At 38.8% G+C, this 18252-nt stretch overlaps 1 protein-coding gene across 3 annotated transcripts in view; it reads right to left on the reverse strand.

Moving 5' to 3' along the window:
- Window positions 1-18252, reverse strand: part of LOC106637783 (phosphatase and actin regulator 3) — a 142181-nt gene that overhangs the window by 83469 nt on the left and 40460 nt on the right. For all 3 annotated transcript variants that reach the window (XM_089592809.1, XM_089592808.1, XM_089592807.1), the window contains exons 3-4: window positions 5257-5421; window positions 5084-5182 (exon numbers count right to left, since the gene is read on the reverse strand). In XM_089592809.1, coding sequence (XP_089448935.1) covers window positions 5084-5182; window positions 5257-5421 — 264 coding nt within the window. The remainder of the gene's footprint in view (window positions 1-5083; window positions 5183-5256; window positions 5422-18252) is intronic.

An 18252-nucleotide genomic window follows, 5' to 3' on the forward strand; every position in this document is an offset into this window, starting at 1 on the left:
TCTATTTTTCTTTGAGCATTCATTGCACTAAATTGATGATTAGAATTAAATTAATGACAAGTTTTTACAAAAAATATTACGTTTATTAATATACTTCTGTTGTTACTATCTTTAGTCATTAATTTGTTTTTTTCCTCTTTAATTACATTTCATTTGGTAAATTGACAGTTTAAAGAGAAATATACAAAAAATCTTACTTTTATTTTAAACAATAATTACAGGATTAATTTTAAATATACGTCATTATAATACGATAAGTTTTCAATACTTTTATAAATATTAAAATCAATATGCCACATTTATCAAATCGCACACAAGAACAACAACAAGAGTTTCTAAGAGAAAGGCGAGATCGCCGTGCAGAGAATCAGCGTCAACGAAGACAAGCTGCTCGACAGCTTGTTATTGATAATAATCGTGCAACAGAAGATTATTTAGGTCTCATGGATGTTCTTTGCTTACATTGTAATGCAAAACACTTTAAAGATGAAAAAATTTCAAATAAAGGATTATCTTTTAGCGATTGTTGCAGTCACGGTTCTGTCACTTTAAGCCCGTTACCAGATTTTCCTCAAGATTTATTAAAACTATTTAAAGGGGAAAGTGATAAGTCCACTCTTTTTTTTGAGCGTATTCGTTACTACAATAATTCTTTATCTTTTGCTTCTTTCAACGCTAATTTAGTGAATTTCCAATCTCGACGTCCTGGACCATATTGTTTTAAAATTCAAGGCCAAATATATTATCAAATTAATACTTCTTTGCATCCTCCTAATACTGACTCCCCAACTAACGGACAACTTTTTATTATTGACCAAGAAGAAGCTGTGCGTTATAGGATGATTGAGAATCCTGTTTTAGATTACGAACTTATATCTATGTTAGATTCTATTATTCGTAATAATAATATCTTTGCTAAATCCTATGAAATGATGAAGCAAGAAATAGATGCTCAACTTCTGTTGAATAGCGATATGCAACAGCCTGAGTTGCACTTGTTATTTTCATTGAAACCAGGTCAAGACATACGAAGATACAATTCTCAAAGAGTTAATGAAGTTGCAGCTATCTTTAGTACAACAGCTGATGGAGAAATTCCAGAATCTTATATTACTGTGCGGAACAAGAACACAAAACAATTAGAGTTGGTAAGTTCTATGGATCCAAATGTCGAACCATGGATATATCCTTTATTTTATCCATATGGTACACAAGGTTGGCACAGAAATATGATTCGAAACAATGATCATCGACGTATAACTCGAATGGCTTACACCAGATATCGAATGGCTATTAGATCTAACGAATTCAATCCTTTTATAATGGGCCGTAGATTGTATCAGCAATGGGTAGTTGACCATTATGTTAAAATAGAAAAAGATAGAATTCAATATTGCAAAGATCACCAAAAACAACTAAAGGCTGATACGTACAAAGGTTTACATGATTATATACAAACGTCTGCTCGTGATTTATCGGCTAACGTGGGTAAAACGGTAATTCTTCCTTCCTCATTTAATGGATCTCCTCGCCATATGCAACAATGTTACCAAGATGCCATGGCAATCGTTAATAGAAAAGGTAAACCAGATATTTTTCTCACAATGACATGTAATCCAAACTGGCGTGAAATTAAAGAAAATCTCTTACCAGGACAACAAGTTTCTGATAGACCAGATATCGTTGGACGAGTATTTCATTTAAAAAAAGATCGTTTACTTGATCTTATTATTAAAAAAAATTATTTCGGAAAAGTTGCGGGTTTCGTGTATGTTGTTGAATTCCAAAAGCGAGGCTTGCCTCACATGCATTTATTAATTACATTAGAACGTGGTTACAAAATTACTACATCCGACATAGTTGATAAATTTATATCTGCTGAAATCCCTGATCAAACTTCTAATCCTACATTACATGAAATAGTTATGAAAAACATGATACATGGTCCATGTGGGGATTGGTGTACTGTGAGTGATAAGTGCTCCAAAAAGTTTCCTAAGCAATTTCAAAATGAAACTACGTTAGATGAAAATGGGTATCCTAATTACCGTAGAAGAAACACTGGTATAACCTATGAACGGCCAGGAAATCATTTAGTAGATAATAAATGGGTTGTCCCTTATTGTCCAGAACTATTAGAAATTTTTAACTGTCATATGAATGTTGAAGTTGTTTCTAGCATTTTAGCAGTTAAATATTTATATAAGTATATTTATAAAGGTCATGATGCTGCTACTGTAATTATAAGAGAAACAGACGAAAGTAATACTATTAATCACGACGAAATTCATAATTTCATTGAAACTCGTTACGTTGGTCCAGTAGAAGCGTGTTATCGTATATTGAGTAAAACATTGCAAGATAAAAGTCATGCTATTATTAGATTGCCAATACATTTACCAAATGAACAATGCGTTATAATTCCAGATGCTGCTGAGGACGCAGTTGTTATTGATAACTTGAATACTTCAAGTAGTATGTTACTTGATTATTTCAAATTGAACGAAAGTTGTGAGGAAGCGAGACAATATTTTTATACAGAAATCCCAAGTTATTTTACGCATAAGAAAACAAAAGTTAATAATATTACTATAACTTCTTGGAATATTCGAAAAAAACAATTTAACTGTATAGGTCGCATGTTTTCTGTCAGCCCAACTCAAACAGAATTATTTCATTTAAGACTGCTATTACTTCATGTGAAAGCTGCAAAAAGTTACACCGATCTTAAAACAGTAAATAATATCTTACAACCATCTTTTTCGGCAACTTGCTTAGCACTCGGACTTATAGAAGATGATGAAGAATGGATTAAAGCAATGGAAGAAGCAACGCTTTGGATGATGCCTCAAAGACTTCGTCTTTTATTTGTTCGTATACTTATACACTGTCAACCGATTCACCCTGAAGAATTGTGGGAGGCATATAAACATGCAATGTCTGAAGATTTTTTGCGAACAAACGAACGTGAAGCAAGTTATCAAATGGCTTACTCTGAAATAAACAAGTTATTACAGAATGAAGGTCGAAGCTTAGTTGATTTTCCTACAATGGAACAATCTGTAATAAACACATATCATAACTGTCCCATATTATCACAACACTCATTTGAGGAAAATGAACGTCAATATAACCAGTTGAATGCAGAACAAAAAGAAATAGTGGATATCGTACTTAAAGCCGCCCAGGATGAAAATTACAATGGTTGTACTTGTTTTTATTTAGATGGACAAGGAGGATCTGGAAAAACTTTTGTATACACTACCATTTACAATAGACTAATTCTAAAAAACATTAAAATTTGTTCGATGGCCTTCACCGGAATCGCCGCAATTTTACTACCAAATGGAAAAACTGTTCATAAAACTTTTGGCTTACCAGTTCCTATATTTCAGGATTCTTCGTCACATATTAAGGCACAATCAAAAGAGGGTAAATTATTGAAAGATACCAAAGTTTTTATCTGGGATGAAGCACCAATGGCACCGAGATATGCTTTAGAAGTAGTAGATCGGACCTTAAAACATATTATGAATAGCAATTTGCCTTTTGGGGGAAAAATTATGCTTTTAGGTGGAGACTTTAGACAACTTCTCCCTATTAAAAATCATGGAACTCGAAGTGAAATATTAAATTTATCTATTAAGTATAGTTCATTATGGCATCATTTTTCGAAATTTCAATTAAAAACAAATATGAGGGTCTTACCGCAAGAGCTTGAATTCGCTCAGTTTTTATTAGCTGTAGGAAATGGTACCTTAAATGACTTGAATGATAATATTCAACTCCCTAATCGTTGTATACTACCAGTAGAAAGGTGTATTGTTCAAGAAGTGTTTGGAAAACTTATAGAAGAAAAAAATTTCGAAGAAATGAGTAAGTGTGCTATTTTATCTGCTAGAAATGTTGATGTCGATGACATTAATGATCAAGTTACTAATTTATTAGAAAAATCTACTGAAAATATTTATACTGGGATTGATAGTATTGAAAACTGCAATAATGGTGAGCTTACTGATCTTCTCTTACCAGAATACCTCAATACTTTAAATCCACCATCACTGCCTCCTTATACATTACGTTTAAGGAAAAATTGCATTATTATTTTGATTAGAAATATAAGTATCAATGAAGGCTTATGTAATGGCACAAGACTGCTGGTTATTGATTTTTCTAATCATTTATTAAAATGTAAGGTTTTGACAGGAGACAAATGTAACAATATTGTATTTTTAAATCGTATTACCCTTTACTGTGAGAATGAATATCCATTTACTTTTAAAAGAAGGCAATTCCCAGTAAAATTAGCCTTCGCAATGACTATAAACAAATCTCAAGGACAAACGTTTAAAAGAATAGGGATCGATCTCAGAAGAGATGTCTTCAATCATGGACAATTATATGTAGCTATGTCTCGGGTAAGATCATGGGACTCTCTAACAATTTATCTTGGATTCCAAAGACAAAACATGTATGTAAAAAATTACGTTTACAAAGAATTATATCTGTAATATTTAATAATGGTGAAATTATTGAATGTATACCAATAATATATTATTTAATCTTCTAATATTAGAAAACATTCAGCTTAAGGAGGTTCCGGCAAAAAATATAAAATGTTACATAACGCTGTAATTGTTGAAAAAAGGTACAGATTGTTTAATTCATGCAAAACGCGCGTCTTGACATACATGTGCTTTTTTCATGTATTTTCTAACTGAAGCGACATCCCAAAGATAATGAATTTGCATGGAACGATTGAATCTCTATAACATTCTTCTGTGTTATTTTCTAATAATAATAGGTTCATAAATAGAACGCATCGTTGCTTAATAATTTATACTAAATATTTATTTCGGCGCGCGTAGCGCGCTAATGAAATCTAGTGCTTTAAACGGGATATGGAAGTGAACTTGTGGAGAGCTCTGCTTACTACTGATAAAGAAGGTTTCTACTCTATTTGATGCCAGTAAGAATAATAAAATTGATCTATTTTCTTTTTTTCGACTACAAAAGATGAGGCTGGCTCTACAATTATACCTGAATCTATGATTGGAGAAAAAAAAATGCCAAGTATACGTACTGTTTTCGGAAATGGGCGACGAGGGGCTTTCGGGCAGTAATATTCCTTTTTGTACAAGCTCATCTCTGTTTGCGCGAACAGAGATTTTCCTTTCGAGAGCTAAAACGTAAAAAAAAATTAAACGTGAGTACCCATAACGTAAACATCAAGAAAATCACGTATTTTCTACTTACACCTTGACGCGGCCTCAAATTTGTCTGATTTCTTTTTCCGTTTCCACTTCCACGGCTTGAAGAGTCTACCGAACGCTGAAAACTTGCTCTTCCTCTCGAGCGGTGGCGTCCGCGTGCCGGAGCCCAGACTGTTTGTTCGCAGTGCTGCTCCATTTTGCTTTTTTGCTGCGAACAGAAAAACAGTCGAATAATTAAAATCATTATTATCCAATACGCTGAATAAACATAATAGAACAATAATATTTGGTTTGTGTTTAATAGTAAAAGGCGATTTCTATCGCACCGACGCATGGTATCAAATTTTCCGAAATAATTGTATCTACCTAGCAGGGATCTACCTTACCACGTCTGTGCGAGTGTTGCATCATTGCTATAAATGTGAGTCATAATAACAACAGCATCGAGTGAAGAATTGTATCTTATTTCTTTGGTGTGTTACAAAATCATGTGCAATATGACATCAGATTCGAATAATATGCTTAAAAATGCATGTTGCGTGTAATCAATTCTGCATGAACTTTTCGTTGGTAATAATTTTGAAGTAAAGCTTATTTTATTTGCCATCTTAACTTATGAGAATTCAAATTATGTGAATAAGAAATAGGGTCCTTGATACCGAGAAAGAGGGTGGGTATTTTTGTCTGAAGATGCAGTGTATATTATCATTTCGAGTGGGCTTTCATACGAGCATGTTTGCATTATGAATTCAAGTGCGCGCGCGAGGGCAAAAGAGCTTATAAACATAATATGGATATTGCGCGCATAATATGTGCACATACGAGTACGTGCACACTGTGAGTTAATTAATATTGGGTATTCATTCAAGAAAACAAAAAAAAAAAAATAATGTATTACAGACACACGAACGATGCAACAACATGTGCTGTCGTCAAAACAAAGAGCATCGCTCAAACTCTTTCGAATGAAATTCCACTCGAGTGAAGTCACTCTGATTATGCACGTTTTGTTTTGTTTCTGCGCAACTCTTTGTTTTGCAAAAGAAAAAAATGTAAGATCCACTTTTATAAATCTATTTGCGTAAAAGTAAAAACATGTGCCTTGGAATATTTTTTTTTTTTTAGCAGAAGAAAAAAAACGAATAGTAGTTTTTCGAGTCACACTGAAAATTCAATGGGTACAATCATTATCTTGCTATGGCCCCTTTATAAGTGACGAATTTATACCTTAAACACACCATTTATTAAAATAACTCTAAAACTTGCAATCAAAATCCAAGATCGGCCATTCGCAAACCAATCTCTACCAGAACCGAAGTTCGTACTTAAACTCGATTGTAAAAGCGTACCATTCCTATTTCCCGCGTACAGCGTATGAAGAAAAAAAAAAAAAAAAATTACCGCTGGGGTGAAACTTAAAAGCGAGAGAGTCGTGTACACAAACGCACGTGCTGCCCTGTAGACCCGTCAACTTTAGCACCTTTAAAACTTTATACGTCCCAAACGTAAACGCGCGCGAGAGTGCAAAGAAAAATTGCCGGTTATCACGCGCGACGTTGTCGTATATTTATACATATATATACCTTTGAACTCCCTCCGAGTCGACGCTTTTCGCGATGATGTTGGTACAGCGCTGCTCTAACGCGTCGGTTAGCTGGTGTGGCGCTACGTCGCCGATGCCACCCTCCCATGGATCAATATCACATAAATAGTGCGTATATTGTCGAGACTTTCGCGCAATATCTCTCCTCGCAAACTGCCTTCATTGTCGTATACATTACATTCTGATTCCCTTAACACCTACTTATGTATTATGTACGCGCGTGCGAGTGAGTATATACGTGCACAAATGTAGAGTATCTGTACGCATGTCTCATGTGACGATGTTGGAGTGATTGCAAAAACCGACGCAAAAACCTCATAAACAGCGATACGTAAGCGAGCCTCGGCTGTATTATGCATACGCGTGTACGGTCAATGAACTGTATACGGTAGACGTGATTTATAAAACGCGCGATACACTTGCACTTTTTGTCCGACGTAATAATTATCATGCGACAGATGTGGCGTGTTATGTGTGTTTTATTGGGAGGTGAAAATTTTGATACGCACATTGAGAGTTGGAGAGGGCAGTTAGATAACACCGGTCGAGAGGAAACGAGCCGTTAAATTTTCCAAGGATGTTACGCCACGATAAGGATGGCCTACGCGCGGTACGAGAGAGGACTTGGAAGTTGCGTCATTGCGTACCTTTATCGGAAAAGTTTGTGGAAAATTGTAATTTTTTTTTTTTTTACAATTAAGTAAATGAAACAACCAAGCCTGGTGACTATTGAATCAAACAGAACGGAAAACTACTCTCTAAGTTTGAAATAGTGGAAAGTGAACAAGATTTTCACTGGCGAAATTGTGAAAATTTAGGATCGTTTATTCACACCCAATCGATATAAATTTTAATTCTAAATATTTATCAATAATCCAACTGAAGATAATTGAACAACCTATATACGTTATTTTCAATGTATATCAATAATAAGTTTATCTACCAAGTAATTTAAACAGTGAAACATATTGAAAAATATTGAATATTCACTATTCAAATAAGTTCAAACAAGTGTAAAACTTTGAAATATTGTAATTGTCTTTAAATAGTATACGTTCACTATTTTACAGTGCATATGGATTATTTTGAAAAAGTTGTACTTATACTTATCACTATTTAAAATTTAGAGAGTATATGATAAACTAAAGCCGATCGGGCCGAAGAGACTTTGCGACGCGATCAAAGAGAGAATGTACAAGGAAATTGGGGTATAAGTGCGAGGTACTCCGAAACACCCCCCACGAGCTTGCTTTTCCTACCCAATACTATATACGTCAACGGGTAGAGTCCCACACCACGTACAGAGAGCGACGAAAGCCTGTATATGGAGAAGAAAAAGGGAGGCACACTCGACTGCCGTCTACGGCGATTTAATCTCCATCCTTCAAACCTCGCCGGGAAGTGAAAAAAAAAAGGGTACGAAGCGAGGGGGTTGTCCCCCAATTTTCGTCGGCTGGCTGTTAAACGTCACTCTCCTACCCTCGACGACCCCCCCCCCCCCAAGCTTTGGGCCGACTAGAGGAGACTGCAGGCAGTATATGGGCTCCCCCCCGAGTGTCGTTCCTACGCCAGGAGGGATCGAGTCCTGCCTCCGGTGTACCATACGCAAGGAGCATCCGTCCTATGCCTTCTCGGTATTAATGATGCCGTTAGTAGTTTACGCGTATAAATATACTTACACATAAGCTAAGGGGATGCAGGAAAAGGAGTTGTTAAGATAATTGAATTTCATGCCTGTAGGTGACTGAAGAAAAGTTGTCATTGGTGGTCGTTGCAACTGGACCAGAGGCCCTTTCGCCTTTGCAAATGGTGTTTGGTGAGACGGGAGGGGTAATACGAGTGTAGTAAAAAACTTTCCAGCAATTAGTTCGGCAAGACGCGGCTGTCCCGGTTTGTTGCTCTTTTCCCCCTCCGGGGAACGAGGTACAAACAAAGTCCATTATTCTCTTTGTGCATACTAGTGCGGGGCAACTTTTTAAATAAAAAATATCGCCGGGGACGCGTATCTGTTTATCGACGTTGTGGCGCGCCTTTGGCTTTGAAAGACTCGTGGCATCGATCCGAGTTCTTTCCAACAAAGGGGGAAAAAAGCACGCGCAAATATGTACATGCGACTACGATGATGGTGGTGTGTCCGGTCTCTGTATAGTTGCGCACACACGGACCCGGCACTTACGCTCGGCCGCGTCGGTCATTCGATTCGCGTAGCAGCTCCCGAGGGGAGACTCCTACGTTTTGCTCATCGCCGCTCGAAGTACGGTATTATACTCGCTGCATTGATTTTTTTTTTTTTTTTTTTTTTTTTTCCATACGTTGCCAACTCTTTCGCTTGCGGATTGTCAGGCATCATTGTATTTACGTATTTCATTTCTATTTTCAGTAGATTCATTCATGACAAAGTGTACATTTTTTTCCATCTTTCCATCGAGAGTCGTGTGTTATCGTTACTTAGAAAGATAACATACGACGTGGATTGGAAAAAGGTACTTTTATCCTTAAAAGATTGACATGATTGAAAAGATACGTTTGAAGAAATATATTACACTCGCATATACGATTCGGCAAAAGAAACAAATCACGTTTTCCCAGAAATAATTGTACCTTCAATGGCACAGCTCACACGTTTCCAGCTTTCAATTATATATTATATATAATCCACTCAACGCAACGATGTCGTCCAATCAGTCAAATCAAGTTGGTGTTCAAAAGCCAGCCGCAACAAAAACACCTATTAATACACGATATTTCAACAAAAGTGTACAATCTAAATCCTTGTTTCCTCTCCTCCTCACCCGTATCATGCACGAACGAAACAAATACCGTTGCATGAACCGAAGCGTATATTTAAGCAAACAACGAAAAAATGCAAAACGCGCCATATAAGTAGTGGAATCCGCGGCTACAGAGCTACCAAATGTACGTAAGTAGGAGCAGCGTATAATCTATCTCCGAAGGCCAGCGGTGGGAGCGCGTGTACCTACTGTTCTCTGGCTGGAGATTCGCAGGAGTCGTCCCTTGGCTGTTGTTAATATGTAAATGGATTATAGTCGCTAGCTCTCGGCCGTCTGTTCTACGACCAAACGGTCATGCTCTTGGACCGTAGAGACGCGCGCTATCTTTATCTTAGTTTTCTTTTTTCTTTTTTTTTTATACATTATGGCGAGAGAGCGTAGATTGCAGTCTCGTAAATAAGTTTATGGCAGGACTGTGCCACTTTCTCCCCCCTCCCGTGCTTTAATTGGTCATCATGATGAGGGGGTTATTATTGTACACACACGCGCGCTCGTTACAGTGACTTTCTTGTTTTGGTAACGAATGAAAGCCAAGCCTGGTATATAATGGAGCATAATGCACGCGAGCCGGCTCGTCCAGGACCAGATGTTTTGCAAACAAGGTTTATCAGCGTAACGAGAAATGCAGTCTCGTTAATTCATAAGGCCATATATGATTGCAAAGATGTTTCGGCTTGCGTTCAATGCGTTCGTCCACATGGATGCAGCATCGTACGTTTGTGCATTTGCCAGTCAAGATTGCCTACAATACATGTACTTAAAAAATTGGGAGGTTTTGGAATATTTAAAATACATCGAAACGGTGCTTGAAGTACAAGTTAACCCGTCATACTTTCACGCATTTTTAATTTGAAAAGAGTATTTGAAGTGAAAAAAAAGCATTAACAAAAGTTTATTTCTTCATTTCGAATACAAGGTTTATAGTATTTAATTTTAATTATTATTTTCAAACGTATTTGCATTGTAATACCTGAAATTTTTATTCTGGATTTTATTTATTCGTTTAGAATTGAATCTCCATTACATTTATTATTGATTAGTGTTCCAAATTATTTTAACTATGAAAAAAATTATTTAAAATTACAAGAATCGTAATTTTTATCTAATCCATCGGTACCTGAATGATTTTTTTTTTTTTTTTTTTTACATACATATTATTAAACTGCTCAAGTCTGTGGCAGCGCATAAAGAATCACAGATTGCCGGATAAGACATTCCTGTAAGCGCTTACAGGGGTTCCTCGAAACAGTCGTGAATCAATGAATCAACAAAACACTTGTCAGTGATGGAATAACAATTTCATATTTCTTTAAAATTAGACCTGTTGCCTATTATCAGAGAATCTGCTTATCTTACTCTTGTTCTAGATGTGCGCGTTGACCTAAATAAAAAAAAAAAAAAAATCACAAGTCACTCATCACTCACTAACGGCCATGTCTACGCCAAACAAATAACACGAGGAATCTAGGAAAAAAATGGAGAGCTACAATTTGATAAAAAGACCTAATTAACAATAGATCAAAGTGGAATGTAATAAAAAATGTAAATGTATTTTATTCCTCATAAATTTGGCCACAATTTAACCATACAACGACGCGGATTATGAAAACAAGACCGCCAATCGACGCGTTAATCAAAGTCGCCAAGGAAAGAGATCGATTCAAGGATTTGTTGTTCCAGTATCCTGGATTTCGCGCAAAATCATGGCGACAACGACAATGTAGCTCGCGGGTACAGGTACAATAACATATAGCACCCAAATGGGTGGGTATTGAATTTGAGGTCGGCTAGGCCGCCTGGAGCCATTTGTTTCGCTGATGTATATCGTACGTGGCGCCGAAAGGGCTCTCGGATTTGCGGGGTACGTCTCTGCTTCGATGCGCGGTTAATATGTTGCCTATGGATGTGTATGTAATTTTACGAAGGGGCTGACGGCTGTGATCTATTTTCGGGTAAGTGTTTCCACGATTGCAAAGAAACATGCTGACGATTCGTGTGTAGTTGTATGTTGCTGAAAACGATACGTCACCCAAGAAACATTAAGCAGTGAATTTTTTGCCGTGCATGAATTTAATCGAAGAAAATACCCAGCAGGAAATTACAAAAAAAAAAAAGAGTGTGCGAAGGTGGAAAAACGTTTACGCTTAATCCTCGGGATCCCATCAACATGTCGATCGGAGCTACGTGCCTCTAGAACAAGGAGGAGGCGACAAGGGTGCCCCCGAGACCTGGTTTGCCTAATGCACTCCGAAGTCTCCTTCATCCGCCTTGATAAAAATGCAGCAGCTCGCGAGAGGAAGAGAGCTTGCGAAAAATATCGTCTTGGCGACAACAACAGAGGAAGAGATTGGGCATCTCGAAAGTGAACTGCATGATGAGGAAGGTCTTCGTTTTGATGCAAGTTGTGGCCCTGGATCAATGGACTTGGAGATGAGAACCCAAGTTTAAGTAACTCGCAATTTGTTGCAGTAAAAAAAAAAAAAAAGGAAAAAAAAGAAATAAATAAAAAACTATCGAACTGCAAGCCGAACTTTTACAAAGTCACGGCGAGGAAGGTCGTGAACCCCTAAAGGCGTACCTATAGTACCTATACGAACGTAAAGTGTCGTACGTACGGTAGGGATGCACCAAAGATCCCAATGGCGTGCCGAGAGAGAGAGAGAGAGAGGGGCGTTGCCATAGTCACCGTAACACTTTGTTCTCCCGACCTTTGTATATGTACGTGCGTGTGTACGTCGCTGCCGTACACGATGGCTGGCATCAATGCGGGTACACACCGTGTATGGATCATCAACGTAGGTATACTGTATATATATATACGCACACATCGAATCGAGTCTAACGAAAAGCCCCACGTGACAAAGTACAAAGAACAAAAACTATGTGCCCAACCTGGTGTGTACGTATATATATGCATGGACAAGCGCTGTCGACTGAGTTTGGCTGCGAGCGACAGCACTTTGACGGTGTCATCCGAGTGGGTGGGAACACGCCGAGAAGCTTTAGCTGCAGCCCCCTGGTGTGATTAATTTCGACCGGAGTGGCAAACGAGTCATTATCCTTTTTATTTTTTCTCTCCTCTCTTATTCCTACGGGATGAAATATTTGCGCGGACCACGTGAAGGAACAGCATCCATCCAGCCTCTGGAAATCTTAGACTCGTCCTCGGCACATGCATCACGCTTCTGCCGAGATCAGCTTCCTCTCGGAGAACAATCGATCTCGGCGCCTCTTCTTCTCAACTCATATAGTAGTCCTTATATACTGGCTGTTGGTGATCGTAAAACATTTCTGTATCCGCGCTGCAACAACAATGAGGTGCATCGCACACACTCTCGCGGTGAAAGAGTCAACAAAGCTACACGACTGTATGTACAAAGCGCGCTCTCACCGATACTTGTATAGAGAACAGATCTTTGGCCGATACACGTTACTTTGATGTATACACATACTTTGGATGAGCTATCGCTCGATGTGGCCAATACTTCTTGCTGATATAACCATGCAACTTGGATACTTACTTCATCCCCTCCCCCCTCCCTCAGCCAAAGTGGGTCTCGCATGAACGAGTGCGCGAATGGCTCGCCGTTCACTCCGAAATAATGATCGTTTTCTTTCTAACTGTATGTGTATATAAATGTGTACACGGAGAGAGAGAGAGAGCGCACGATAGCTCTACAGGTACTTTGGAGTAAAAACTTGGTCAGAGCTACTTGCAATCTAGCTTCGCGCCGTCATACTATGTTATTATTTTTGGGATGTTTGTCCTGTAATGTATACCGAGGGTAGAGTCGACTGGCTCGGTGAATAAGGGATCGATGATCGAGGACTCCTGTAGCCTCACCGCTAAAAAAAGTAGGCGTCATTGTCGAAAAAACTTTTTACCATATGATGTGTACATTTTTACACTTTTACCGTGTAGTTTAGGCAAAAGGCGAAAGACTCCCGTATGTGTCTCCACTCAAAGGTGCGTGAGAAACCTACACTTCCGAATCCCGGTGATAGATCTCGTGCGATCGGTCAATCGGTACGTATTTGGCAATGACATCAGCGGACTAGCTTTGCTCAAAAGAGGCTGTAAGGGATTCAAGCTGCATATCTGGCTCGTGGTTCGAGAAAAAAAAAAAAAAAAAAAAATCATAATATCCATCCAACGACGGCGGAGGAAGTCTCTAGAGACGCCACTCAATACATAATGATTGCACTCCGATACAACTGATGATACAATCCACGGACGGACGTGGATGCGTTATAAAACGCGGAGAGAACTCGGTCCGGACGTCATTGCAGGAGGAGCAGCCTCGGCCTAAATGCTACGAGTTTCCTGCAATTACACGTTCAAGTGGTACACGCGGATCGACTAGACGCGCTCAAAGTCGAGGATAGGAGTTTCCGTCCCTATGTGCTTGAGCGCTAATCCATGGCACACTGCGTTTGCGTGTGTGCAGTACCTACACATACATAATTATACATGTGGGTGGGTGGGCGTGCGCGAGTAACGTTCTTAAAAGCTATATGCTGGCGCCGTGTCGTCTCGATTTTCAACTCTAACAAAACGTGCTAGTATATTATGGGTACAGAGAGACGGGGTAATCGGGTCGCGAGCGGGTGTGTGTATATGTTTTTGCATTTACACGTGGTGAATGGAAGAGAAAGAGAGAGAGAGAGAGGATGGGACTGTAGTCGACCATAATAGTGAATCACATCAGAATCGGATTTCCGTTCGATTTTGCCGGGATGCGTGACGAAAGCGTTTTTTTTTTTTTTTCTTCGTTTCGTTGCAGAGATATTATTTACCGATTGGAGATTTTTCTTCTGTGCCTCGTTTGCGCTGATTTTAGGACGTTTTTCTACCGTTTCAACTCTGGCGCGAGTTTAAGAATTCTTGTTTTCTCGTTTTAACAACCATTTGAAGAATCCTTTCGAAAAAAATAAACACCAACGCTCATCTTCCAGGTGGGTGACGACGATTCTATCTTTGAGAAGTTATGGATTTTTCCAAAAACAGCACCACAAAGTGTAGCAAAACTTTTCGTGCAAACACGTCACTTTTGCTATCTATACAATCGAGTTGGAATTTTCACTCCTTTTCGGGATCGGCAACAATTTGTACCGCAAAATCACAGCACGTCAGAGTGTATCATTATACTTTGCGCTCTTGATCATCGAATTCCGGATGATCTCGTCATTCCCCCGCACACCGTGTACCCAATTAATTTCGTGCCGATGTAAGCGCAAAACATTCGCGTGTTTACGTATCATCCAGACTGAGGAGAGGAAAAAAAAAAAAAAACAACTCGCGTAACCAGAAAAACGTGCGTGTGCGCGCCGAGAGAGTTTTTTCGTGGGGAAAAATAAGAAGTATCCACAAGATTCGCGCACGAGACTCGTCCACCTCACGTATCCAGTATATATATGTACGTGGTATATATTTATACATAAATCACCCGATCCACATTCCCATCCCCGTGAGTCAACCGCGAGCAGTTATACGTCGTGGTGTGACCCGGTCCCGAAGAAGAAGCTCCAAGAACAGGGGAGAGAGAAATAAAATACACACGAGCGAGACCGAAAAAAGAAGAAGAAAAAAACAAAACGTGTTTCCTCTCTCTCTCTCTCTCCGTCGAAATAACCTTCCCCGCTGCCTTGGTCTATATTTAAACCCATACATCCCGTTTAGCAGGCGTTTTTCCTCTATATATACATACAGCGCCCCCCCCCCTCTTCTCACACCCTTTTTGCGGTCTGTTCTACTTGTGCGTGCTTTATGGCGCTCGTATGGGTAAAGCTTTCGCTCGCTCTTTCCTTTGGATCGGATATGTTAAGTATATATATACGGGTGACTTTACGTGGTTTATGTATATATAAGCAGGTCGCAATGGGACGTGCGCGCGCGTGCAAATGTCACTTTATGACTTTAACTTGGAAAAGCTGGGGAGGACCGAGAGAGGCCGTGTATATGCGGTTGGACGCGAGCAATTGGATACGAGGAGCACATTTTCCGGGTTATACATTTGTTTTTGTATAATATATTATAATATTATGTATGTATTTCAGGTGCTTATGGACAAATAAATAAAGTGGTCGCACGCAGTAAAGGCAAGGGGTTTGTGGAAGGTGGTTCATATGTATACCTACTCAGTTTTCGCAACATTCGCAATGTCGGATGAAACGCGGATGATGTACTTTGGTATACTGAAACATGGTATAGGTGCATATACGCGACGTTTCGTAAGCTTTCAGGCCTCACAGGCGTCTTTGGGATGATTAAATAAGAAAAACTATACCTACTCTGCATGTCCGTAAGCCTATGGTATCAAAAAATATAGAAACACGTACTTTGGCCATATATGGCACTGCTGAATTAACAATTGGTGCGTACCTACATGCGTGTTGTTAATAGGTACGTAATTACGTATACTCCAGCTGTGCGTGTACTGCAACGCGTATACGACATGTATACCGTTATAGGTCTCCTCTCACTCGTCCACCGTACTTACTGCGAGTATTGTACTATCAACTTTTGCAGTTGCACACACGCGTACGCGTCAACTTGCACAGGTGGCAGCCCCCAACCGCGTAATACGGTAACTTTAAGTACCAGAATGATCGTGCCTTCCATAAATACGTATACGTGCATCATATCTGCTGTTCCCTCTCTGTTGTTCTCTCGTTCCACCTACTGTAGCGTCACGCGATTGGACACCACTTCCAAGAGTCAAAGTCTCTCGGCTTCTCCTCCTCTCGTCGTCGCCTAGATACCAAGTGTATAATATAATCTTGCGAAAAAAAGTCAAGGTGTATTATATCGTCCATACGTAAGGAAAAAAGAAAAACCAAGAAAGAGAGAGAGAGAGCAATAATAATAGCTGCGGTGTTGGGTCTTGCGCAGAGGCTAAAGGAGGATCGGATTACAGAGGTCTGGTTATAATGCCGGTTTATGGAATTTATCGCCTACTTTCTCGTTTTCTCGCGAACACGAGGTTCTTGTACCTATATATAAACAACAAACGTATTCGGGCACAAGTCGCAGCTCTGGCGTGGACATCGACACGAGGTTTGTCCCATATTTTTCATGGGCATAAACATTATTTTACGTGGTTCATTAACAATAATTAGGAATACGGTTTTATAAGGATATAATAGTATCATATTCACTTTCATCCCTTGCAAAGCGAAATTACTGGGTCACACACTGAATTCTCGATGCTTTTTACCACACGTGTATTATTAGTACGTATTAAATAAAAGAAGCAGTAAAACAGATTTTTAAATAAAAGATTACCACAAAAAAAATGGTGATGATGATGAGAATAAAAACTAGGTTAAATAAAAATAATTGGGCTAAATGGAAAATTCCCTCTGATGTATGTGCGAGGCGGCGCAAAAAAACAATCAGCGAGTGCACTCGGGCCGAAATTAAATTGCCAAACTCGGAAATCGCGAGTCTGCGTGCGAGAGACTTGCAAAATGAACAACGCTAATAAATTATGGGTAAGTGTTGATTCATATTTTTTATTTAATGCATACGAATGCACAAAAAAAGAAGCCCATCAACAGCAGCTACACGTGTGCTTTTAACACGCAGAATCAAACGAGTAATTATATCCATGTGCCGCTGCTGGACGTAACGAGGTAAATAAAAAGTCGCTCGGTGCTTTTATTGTACCAAAAGCTATATCGACCTGACTGACCCTTTTTTTTTTGGTAATTATTTTTTTTTTTCTCTGGTCTGAGGTGGTACTAAAAATAAACTGCATAGTTCAGTCAGAAGTGTCAGTGGAGTTATGCGCTCGTTTTTCTTTGCAATGATTCATCCAAGAGGTCGGGCTCTTGAAGTCAATAAAAAGCGAGCTAAAAAGACTGCAAAAGTCATCCTAGTTCTTTCAAAGACCGAAAGAGTCGTTTAAATTTATTCAAATACTGCAAAAGCCTCGTAAAGACTTCGGACTATTTATCGAGCCTTCAGTAGAGTGTGATTCCCCAAATTCATCAGTGTCGAATTATAGGCTGTTCACCTTTTTCTCACATCAAGATTACAAATTTACGTATGCAAAAATTTTGATGAAGTGATCTCTTTCCAAATTATTTTTAAGCAATTGTAATTATGTTCACGTACTAATTAACAATCTTACACGTAAACAAGCTAGTGTAAGATTTATTAGCAGCAAAAATTGAGACTGTTGTCAATAGACCCAAGACTCTTCCATTACATTACACGTAAGAGAATGAAAGTAAATAGTATCTCCAGTTTCGGAGGAAAAAGGCAGAAGGAAACAGAGTATTAACTGGATTTTCATAAGATAATTGTATGTATCGTTATGAAATTAAATTACAGTATTATCCACCTAATGAACAAAAAGGGTTTTTCAAATATTCATCAATATACCATTGAATATTTCTCATATAGAGTTACAATTATGTTTCCTCTCGAGTGTCGATGTACGCATCCATTCCGAGCAATTGTATATCTACTGCGATACTTTCTCACCGCGGAACAAACGTACCTACACGCAAAACACGGAAGCAGCATAAACACGAGTATCGTCATTACACTTGAGTCCAGTCAGTTGATTTCCAGCACACGAGTTGCAGACATCGATTTTGCGAGTCTCGCGTTACCCTCGTGAAACCGAGTACCCGG

This window comes from Copidosoma floridanum, unplaced genomic scaffold (genome assembly GCF_036245765.1).
Source record: "Copidosoma floridanum isolate Cflo_tuat_1 unplaced genomic scaffold, Cflo_Japanese_pri ptg000019l, whole genome shotgun sequence".
Lineage (NCBI taxonomy): Eukaryota > Metazoa > Arthropoda > Insecta > Hymenoptera > Encyrtidae > Copidosoma > Copidosoma floridanum.